A 10,019-nucleotide genomic window follows, 5' to 3' on the forward strand; every position below is an offset into this window, starting at 1 on the left:
TCGACCTTGAGAAAAGTAGTGTGCCATCTCACGGTGGGTGGAGTGTCCCTGCCCCAGGTGGAGGAGTTTAAATATCTGGGGGACTTGTTCACGAGTGAGGGAAGACCGGAGCGTGAGATTGACAGGCGGATCGGCGTCCGTAGTTATGTGGTCGCTGTATCGGTCCGTCGTGGTGAAGAGAGCTGAGCCAAAAAGCAAAGCTCTCAATTTACCAGTCGCTCTTCGTTCCAATACACATCTATGGTCATGAGCTATGGGTCATGACCGAAAAAACAAGGTCCCGAATACAAGCGGCTGAAATGAGCATCCACCGCAAGGTGGGTGGGCGCTCCCTTAGAGATATGGTGAGACGCTCGGTCACTTGCAGAGAGCTCGGAGTAAAACCGCTTCTCCTCCACATCGAATGGAGCCAGTTGAGGTGGCTTGGGCATCTAATACGGATGCCTCCTGGACGCCTCCCTGGAGAGGTGTTCCGTGGAGGCCCCGGGGAAGACCCAGGACCCGCTGGAGAGACTACATCTCTCGGCTGGCCTCGGGGTCCCCCAAGAGGAGCTGGAGGAAGTGGCTAGGGCGAGGGAAGTCTGGACATCTCTGCTTAGACTGCTGCCCCCGCGACCCGGATAAGCGGAAGAAGATGGATGGATGGATGGATCCGTTATGCATATTATTTATCATTAGGATTAACATCTATCAATTCTTATTGGATGGCTTCATGAATTTACTTCAGTATACAAACAAATTAATGCATACCTGGGCATATTTAAAAATAATGACAAGAAAACATACAAAAGAAGATAGGAACAAATTTTATTACATTTATTTCAATTCGTCTCAATTCAGGTTTAGCTGGATTTTCGATAAAAACAGTGTAAAAGAGATTTTAAAAAAAAGCAAACACACATAATTATTAAGTCCATGATTATGTAAGCTAATACATATAAAATTGAAGAAAAGTATTGCTTCTATGGCCTACAACTCCATGATATGGGGATAAAAATAATAACTGAGGTGAACAGGTCTTTCTAAGAGGTTACAGGTTGTAAGTCTGGCAAATATTTAGAGAGTCCCTTAGCATCAAGTCACGCAAACGCCACAATGCATCCACCATGGTGGTGTGAGCTCCTTTGCTCTTCAGCCAGTGGGTTGGAAGTCGACTTTCTTGTTCTTTCGTCAGGTGAGTATCTCGTCTTTGAGCTGTAATGAAAAAGGTGTTTTTAAATTAATAGATAAACATATTTAAACAATATGTAGATTTTTTTCTGGTTTGATGATACTTTTTTGGTTACTTTTCACACAAAAACATCCATAAACAGTATTTGTTGCTTTTTGTTACTTAAGCATATTTTATCTTTTTTTTTTAACTTGTTCTGTCCAACAGCTGATCAAACAGATTAGAGCTGAAGGCCTCTTGTGTTGGACAGGTATTACCATCATAAAAAGAGGTTATATAGCTTCGAGAAACCAGGGTGTAGATTTGTATAAACCCCTTTTTGTTGTATTATTTTTTATTTATTTGTTACATTTAGTGTGTGTGGGGAGGGAGAGGGGAAGAATGTGAAGGGGGGGGGGGGGGTGGAAGAGAGTAAAAGGAAAAGAGGTGAGAAAGTGGGGGATACAAGTTCTGATTTGAATAAGTTATTATTTTAAGCTGTAACAATTATACCAGATCTGCTGGAAAGACAAATATTACATCAAAGGTGAAATTCTGACACTAAGATGAGTGGAAAATATCTGTCCATCAATTCACTGTGGGTTAGGAGGAGGGATGAAGCAGACAGGGAGCAGTGTGGCAGTGTACAGGTGCATGTGGGGGTGGAGATACATGGTTGCTGCCGAAGTGAACCGTGTGTTCATAAGGGGAACCAGATCCTACCCAGCAGGACCAGCCAGACCAGGAGAGGGGAGGAGAGACCCACCCAGCCAGGCGCAGAGAATGCCCCCCAACAGGGGCCCCCCCGACGCCCAAAGGCATAAGCGAACCCGGTGTCCGGCCCCCAGGCCACAGGACAGGAGCGCTTGGCCGTACCAGGCGGCAGCCATGGGGTCCACTGGGCGCCAAACACCGAGACAAGGGCCAGGGAGAACGCCAGGGCCCCGAGAACCCATGGGCCGCCGACCACCCAACCGGCGCCCCGTCTCCGCAAGCCACCCTCCCCCGCCATATTATCTGAGCCCCCCTCCCCAACCCCCTTAATGCCCTCCCCCCTCTGTGATGGGGAGGGAGAGCCCCAGAGGATCCCAGCGAGCCAGCCCCCAGGTCTGTCCCACCCATGCACTCTCGCACACATACTCACAATCTTCTGGTTCCCCCCACCCCCACGCAGTAACCCCCTCCGGCCGACCGACCCCCCCAGCGCCGCATGCCCGACCAATTACCGCAGCCGACAGGATATCCACAAGCCCGGCCGCCCTGAGAGGACCAGGCTGTTGAGATGAGCTGATGTTTAAACTTCTGAAGCATTTGTGTTGTTTAATTTAAGAACTGAAGAAAGGTAAATTAGAATGCATTAGAAAGCATATTTTATCTTTTAATAAAAGTCTTTAACATGCAGAGGCAAACAAGGATTCTAAAGCGTTGCAGACTGGAAAAGAAAGGTGGTCACAAAAAAAAGTACCGTAATTTCCGGACTATAAATGCCTACTTTTGTGATGCGCTTCCAGGCCTGCGGCTTGTTCAGTGACGCGGCTAATTTGTGGATTTATTTGGCGGCCGCCTTGAACGTTTCTTTGGTCTCAGAGCATAGGTTGAATGCGAAATCCAACTCCATGCAGCAAGCCATTTATTTTTCAACACACCTCTGAGCAGCCAAACAGCATGGACCTGACTTCAGGTCTTAGACACTTCAGTCATGGTTCAACAAAAAGAAACACGCATGCCCAGCCGCATCCCAGAATCCTTTGGTGCCATTAGACTCAACGTGCGCGTGATCGCCACTACAATATGACGCACTTTTCAAGTTAAAAGCAATCGTTAAAAGCACCGTGAAAAATCCACCATCACCAACGGGTTTGGAAAAGCCGGTCAGCTGCGTGACAGAGAGAACAGCGCATGCTCAGGAGAGAATTTACCTCAGTCAGAGTGACACTAGCCCATCTATTAGCAGCTCCGTAATATATGAGATGATCTTTTAAACATGCTTTTATTATTGTTATGTTATGTTTATTATGAAGTGCCTGTTCGCTCATTTTATTTTTAATCTGTGTGGTCAGTGCTTTTTTGTGGCAGAACGAAGCCGGAAGAACGGTTAGGTGAAGGCTAACATGCGCTAACAACAACATTTAGCCTGGATGAACATGAATCGATGCGGGAAAAGCTGCAATCTGCAGCTTGGCTGCACCTAAATATGTGGGAATAACATCAGCTTTTATTTTGTCGGGACACGACTGGAAACACAAATCCACGTGATTGTTTGACCAGTTTCTAAGGACTGAGCGGAATTTTACTTTGAAAAGCTCACACCGCCCCACAGCCGCTGTGTGAGCTGGAGACATGTTCTCCTGCTGCTCGTTCACATAGAGCTGCGGGACCGATGGCAGTCTGATGGCTCCCACACATAACAACGCATCCCCCCCTCATACACAAAACGTACAGTATTAAGTCCGATTGCTCTGCACAGACACGATTCGCTCCGTCCACCAGCAGCTGCGCACAGCGACTGGGTGCTGCGCAGAGGCACGCGTGTAACGTTGATTATATGGTTACTGTTTGTAATTTTATTTATGATACCTCAATTGTCAATAAGTAAAAAAAAATAAACAAAAAAACCATAACTGAGGAACTTGTGAACAGAAGTGAGGTCCATGCTGTTTGGCAGATGTGGGTGTATCCAAATACTTGAACTAACATTATGATGACTCTTCCCACAGTGAGGTTAAAAGCTGCATCTAGTCTGGGAGTCAGGACATGCTTTGTCAGGCTGGGCGCGTCACTTTATGCTTGCGGCTTGTATACAGATGCGGCTTATGTATGTAAGAAGTAAGCTTAATACGTGAATATGGGTTGGTGCGGCATGTAATCGGTGCGCTCTATAACCCGTAGATTACGGTATGATAAAATAAAAATAAAATACCTTTGAGTGTTTGGTCCCACTTGCTGACAGTGGTCGACTCTGCATTTAATCCCTCAATGTACTTCAAGTAGGCTTCTGAGTGCAGCACTTTTTGTGTCTTTGGTGGTGGTGCCACAAACATCGGAGTGGTTGGCTGCAAGTGAGAAGGCTGGCCCAGCTGGCCCTGGCCTGGGTATGGTGGAGGAGCATGCTGCCCTGGACTGAACATCCCAGGCTAAAACAAAAAAGTAGGATTCATTAAAACACAGAAAGAATGATGACACAACATTTTACACAACATTGATACAATTGAAACTTTATTTATCCCACAATGGAGAAAAAAAAAATGGTGAGCTGCAGCTGGGGCGCGCGTTAAGGATCTTTCTCATTACTTAGGGTCTTGTGATCCATTGATATGGTAATATGTTTAAGAACACATGGTCATATGGTAATTGCCCCATTACCATTGTTGATTCTCCTCCGGGAGTCGAACCCTGGATTCCAGGCGTGGTAGCCTTCTACCTTACCAACCGAGCTACACAGCCACTTTAAACCTGTCCTGATACAGTTTAAAATAAATGTAAACAAATCCAAATCGACTTTGTGGATCTTCTCACCTGTTGGATGAAGTTTCCTTGTGCAGGGCTTCCTGCTATGCCATTCATCACAGAACCCATCATACCTGTTTGAGGACAACATTTAGCTTAGGGTGACTTAAAGCCTGGCTAAATTAAACTGGGAATGTTTACTTTGTGTTGAGAGTTATAATGAATTTAGAACAAGTTAGTCAATGGAATCAGTTAAACATTAGGTATCAGTTTCCACGTGCATTATAACATGTGTGAAAGTGGAGTTTGAGACAAGACAGCTTCGACTGCTCAGAGACTAGCTTAGGATGTGTAGCCTGTGTACCAGGTAAACCCCTCCAGCAGGAGAGACGAGACTGGATGAGACTGAGCAGGTGTGGCTAGGACAGTGGCCCTTACCCTGATGAGACATGCCAGGGTACCCAGGCATACCTTGAAGAAGACGGTGAGGAGGCAGGTGAGGAAGCCCTGCAGAGTGAGGTGGCATTTGGGCCACACTCAGCAAACCCTCATGAGGGCCCTGCATGGGCATGTATGGTGAGCCGTAAGTTCCCATCATGCCTTTGGGAAGAAGGTGAAGAAAGCACAACACATCCATGCATAAGTTCCATGCAGCGGTCTCTACAGAACATGCACTACTACAGCTACAAGAAATTCTGGCCCTTTTCACACATGAACCTTCAAGCACTAAAAACAGAAAATCTGTTATGGTCCATTTTCTGTGTGTTATGTAAATAGGAAATGCTTGCAATAGTGTTAATTACCAATATATCTGAATATAAAATTGCAAGATGCACTTTGAGAGGTAGTCCTCAATTGAATTGTTTTCAAAATGTTTTTTTTTATAAAGAAGGTAACATGTTTGATTATGTCACTTGAATTTAAATGACTATTTGGGGCTCTTTTGAGTTTTCAGTTTCTCCCTTTAACCTGTAAAACAGAATCGAAAATATCTATGCATCCCATAATAATTAAAATGGCAGATATGATGCCTAAATTAGCTGTAATTTAGGCATCATATCTAATTTCCACTCAAACATAAGACCAGAAAATCTTTTAGCTTCAATGTACAAACAAAAATATGGATGGTTGAGAATGTTAGAGAATCAGGCATTAATGTTAAATTAAAATAGACAAAAAGCATTCACGGTTAAAAAAACAACATCAAACGTGCAATGAACAGCTGTGCAACATCAAACAAAAAGCTAAGTATAATGAAAATATTAACGTAAAAATGAGATGGTAGATAAAAATGAATAAAGGTTTTCATGAGTGACTTAGAGAGAAAGTTGAACATATTTCTAGGAGTAGAGGATGAGTGTTTCACAGTCCAGTCTGGTTTTCCTGCTGTCTTGCTGAGAAAGATTCATGCTGTTTCTTAGAGGGGTTACCTGACACAGGTGGCATAGTCTGGTTTATCATTCCCATAGTGCTAGGCGAAGGCACTACCCCCATCAGTGCCCCCACAGGGGTACCTGCTCGAGGGGAAGCTTGCTTCTGGGGTGGCCTCTCGCGTTCTTGCTGTTCCACAAGTTTTGCGGCACGCTCTGGAATATTTCAAACCATTGTTTTCACATTTCTTATAATTCATACCAACAAAACTACACAGTTTGATTTTGCTCATCAGTTTCACACCTTCATACTCTGCTTTTTTGGAAGCTTCGAGGTTCCTCCACTCTGTGCCCACTAATCGACTCAGCTCTCCGAACGAGAAGTCTGGGTGCCGAGCTTTGATGACAGCCCGCATTTCGCTGCTGAATAGAATGTAGCCACTCATATTCATTTTCCTCTTTGCTCCTTCTTTCTTTGATAAACCCTTCACCTTTGGAGTGGCCTTGAAAAGAGAGAAAAACACCAAATCAAGGAAATGTGCTTGAGCACAAGATTGTGGGTGGTTAAGGTCATTGGAAGTATATAAATACTTGGGAAGGTGTGTATGGCATGATGTCCATGTCATTTGATAGAGAGCTTTGCATTTGAGGCATTGAAGGTGTCACAGGAGCATCATCATCCTCGTCCATGTCTTCCATGTCATCATCTCCATCCTCCATGTCTGCCAGTTTAAGTTCAAGCTCATCTATCTTCTTGTCCAAAAAGGGTGAAGCTTCCTTCTGTGGTACAATGAGTTTCCTACCCAAAACACCAAAACAAGACGGTGAGAGATGGATCTGATTCAGTTGAGATCAGAGGAGAAGCTCTTTTTGACTTTCCAAACCTGAAATAGTAAATCTCATCCTCCACCACTTTGGAAGAATATGAGAAGCGCTTGAGACCCTTGAACTTTTTCACTTGTTTCTCTGTCTCAATGTAGCGGCTCTCACACAGCAGGATGTCCACCTCAAAGTATTCTGTAGGTCTGCATGACAGGTACTCCTTAAAGGAGGACACCATACATTTGCCTGGAAGCAAAACACGGGTCGTTACTAAGTGAGTTGGAAAATAGATTTTTTTAATGACATGATTCTAGCCCCAGAGCTTCATTTTAATGTTTCCTCACAGTAGAGCCAAGCTAGAAGTTCCTCTTACAATTCCAGCCCTGTTTTCATGCCTGTATTCTTTATGTTGGGGTCTTGGGGTATATGGGTGAATGTCAATGGTGGGTGGGATGGAGGAGGAGGTTGGCTTTAAATTCAAAATGCTGTGCCTATGTTTGCCTTTCGTTTGTAAAGCTCTTTCACAACATGAAAAACGCTTTTTTGTCAATAAAATTTGAAGTTTGAAGCCCCACATTCAGAGACGGCTAGCTCTGCCATACCTAGGACACAAGTCATGGGCAAGGTTTCCTCCAGGTGACTTAGAAAAACCTCTCTCTTGTAAAACATCTTTGTGGGTTCGTGCTCCGTTTCCTCAGGATGAATGAAAATAGGTCCAAAGAAGAAGGTGGTTCCATTCTGCAACCACAGCTTCTCAATTCTGTAGACAAGTTAGTAAAACTGCATGAGGGATTGCAAATTAAGAATTGTACTTGCAACACTGACATTTTTCAAAACCTATTTCTTGTTGAGAGGTTTTCTTGACTATTTATGGTTTATTTTCACCAACCTGGCAACCCGGGGTTTTGACAATCCATGTGACTGGATGTAAACACAGTCTCCAAGTTTAAACCACATGTTGTTGTGGCATAACTGTTCGTAGTACTGGCAGCCTGGCTCGGCTCCATTTATCTCCATGGGAACAGCCTCTCGCTCCTGAAGTGTTAAACATTCACAAACATTCAAATCTTTACAGTCTCTAATTTGAAATAGAGTTTCTTTGCTGCCAGACTTAAATGTTAGAAAAAGAGTTCTCGGTCGGGAGGCCAGATGACGTTTGTACTTAGCAACAAGCACAAACATCCAGATTTTATTTTTACCAGCAAATCAAGGTTTGATAACTATGGCAGAGTCCTGACAACAGAGACTTCATGAAACAGCTCAACATGTGTTAACACCTAAAAATACTGGCATACATGTAGTTTTGGCTACATTCACACTGCAGGGCTTAATGCTCAATTCCAATTTTTTGAAAAAATCTGATTTTTTTGCAAGGCCGTTCATATTTCCAAGTAGATGGGAATTTTGTGATCTCCTGTGTGACCTTGCGCCCGGTTGCGATAAGAGCTCTAGAGTTTGGCCTGAATAGAGCTGTCACCCCAAATATGAATCCAATCGGTGACCTCGCTTCCCTTCCACTGACTGGTCTCATCAGCATCATCCGCCATGGTTGATGTTTATGTTCTCGTTCCCGCCTACTTCAACGCAGAATTATGAAGTTTGTAGCGTATCGATGACGTACGGGTCGGATACATGTGGCCTGGCCGTTCAGACGGCGGTCGCATTTCAAAAGATTGGATACGTTTCGGATTCAGGACCACATACCCAAGTGGCCTGGGTCGCATTTGAAAAGATCGGATCTGTGTTTTTTCAGACTGTCATGAAAAGCTCAGATACAGGTCGCATAGGGGCAAAAAAATCGGAATCGGCTTTCAGCCTGCACTGTGAACGTAGCCTTTGATAATAAATGTAGTTTTTGTTAAGACTGACTCAAGTTAGCAGAATCTAAAAGGTTTACCAAAAATCCCAAGCATGTTTAAGAAAAGTTGATCTCATATAACTGCAACAAACAACAATTGAATCAACTAGGTGCTGAAATTCCAAACAGGTTTCACCTCACCTTGTCCTCAAAACTGCCGGGGTTTGCATGAGACAAGGACGCTTTGTCTAGGTCTGGTTTGGCAAACATGGAGGCCACACGGACAACGGGCAGAGGCACCTCCCGGGGCACCAACTTTACCGGACTCTCTGGCACGGCCCAAATTTTTATTTTCTTGAAGGACTTGATTCTGGCAGCATAGCGGGATTCACACACATACACATCTGCAGCTTTGAAGCCCTCAGGTTGCATTTTGAAGTAATCCTACATGAATAACAAAAAGATACCTAAATTCACTACAGTTCCTTTATCATATAAAACCTTTTTGGGGTGTGTCTAACCTTCACAAAAACAACCACGCATTTGCCGAGAACTTTACTGAGGGGCACTCTGTTGTAGTAATCGCTCTTGAAGACCTCTTTTTCCAGAAACTTTCGTGTAGCCACGTGAAAAGTTTCACTTGGCCTGTAGAACCAGCAGCCATAGAGCCACATCACACCTTCAAAGAACAAGTATAGATTCATTCCAAAATATACAGCAGTATTATAAATAAGGAGCTCGGCTATTGTAGCAGTGGCACTCTGGTGCTCTACATGTATCGCCATGTGAAATGTATCTGTGACAAACAGTCCTTAGAGGGTTACCAGCGCTGTCTTCCCACAGACGTTCAATGCAGACAATGTGAGGCTGGAGGTTCGCTTCTGATGGCTCCACATAGACAAATTCTCCCACGTTGTAGGTGATGTTGTCAAAGGAGCATTCCTGAACATACTTGAGAAGAGGATGTGGTTGCCAGGGCTCTCCTGGTACATAATCGGTTGTTCCCTCTTTTATATCTGCAGAAACATTTCAGATACATTTTAGGAAGAGAGATTCCTGTGTTTTCATGCATAAATAATAAACCAACTACCTTTGTTTTGCTCCTGTTCCTCTTCTGCTTTTTTCTTATCCTCCTCAATCTCTTTGGGAATTTTCTCTCTTTTTTCCTGATCGACATCACTTTGCAAGTGTTTATAAGTGTAACTGAGCGCAGTGGACATTAGGATCTCTCCATTCTTGCATAGCTCATCCCTGATCTTGATTAAAAAGTGCTGCAGCTCCACTGCATCTTCAAATATCTCTGAGTCTGTCCTGTAAAAAGACAAAGCAAGAGAACCATTAGTATGTATTTGAACTGCTTTAATTATTCTTTAGGACTTACTTCACATCTAGTGTCTCTTCAATGTATGTCAAGGATGCTCACACTTTTTTG

The 10,019-nt window shown here is 43.9% G+C and overlaps 1 protein-coding gene across 13 annotated transcripts in view; it reads right to left on the reverse strand.

Annotated features, from left to right (window-relative positions):
• Positions 1 to 790: 790 nt before the first annotated feature.
• The window catches only part of pbrm1l (polybromo 1, like), a 37,023-nt gene continuing 27,794 nt past the window's right edge, over positions 791 to 10,019 (reverse strand). For 5 of the 13 annotated variants that reach the window (XM_078946716.1, XM_078946717.1, XM_078946718.1 and 2 more), the window contains exons 17-30: positions 9,678 to 9,898; positions 9,412 to 9,603; positions 9,109 to 9,266; positions 8,789 to 9,031; positions 7,679 to 7,824; positions 7,392 to 7,549; positions 6,852 to 7,035; positions 6,559 to 6,766; positions 6,272 to 6,470; positions 6,028 to 6,183; positions 5,036 to 5,197; positions 4,667 to 4,731; positions 4,071 to 4,284; positions 791 to 1,194 (exon numbers count right to left, since the gene is read on the reverse strand). In XM_078946716.1, coding sequence (XP_078802842.1) covers positions 1,031 to 1,194; positions 4,071 to 4,284; positions 4,667 to 4,731; positions 5,036 to 5,197; positions 6,028 to 6,183; positions 6,272 to 6,470; positions 6,559 to 6,766; positions 6,852 to 7,035; positions 7,392 to 7,549; positions 7,679 to 7,824; positions 8,789 to 9,031; positions 9,109 to 9,266; positions 9,412 to 9,603; positions 9,678 to 9,898 — 2,470 coding nt within the window. In that variant the 3' untranslated portion in view covers positions 791 to 1,030. The remainder of the gene's footprint in view (positions 1,195 to 4,070; positions 4,285 to 4,666; positions 4,732 to 5,035; positions 5,198 to 6,027; positions 6,184 to 6,271; positions 6,471 to 6,558; positions 6,767 to 6,851; positions 7,036 to 7,391; positions 7,550 to 7,678; positions 7,825 to 8,788; positions 9,032 to 9,108; positions 9,267 to 9,411; positions 9,604 to 9,677; positions 9,899 to 10,019) is intronic. The other 8 variants (XM_078946722.1, XM_078946724.1, XM_078946728.1 and 5 more) reach the window with 5 other exon arrangements.

The sequence above is a fragment of the Oryzias latipes genome, chromosome 5 (assembly GCF_053564925.1).
Source record: "Oryzias latipes strain Hd-rR chromosome 5, Olatipes_Hd-rR_3.1".
NCBI lineage: Eukaryota > Metazoa > Chordata > Actinopteri > Beloniformes > Adrianichthyidae > Oryzias > Oryzias latipes.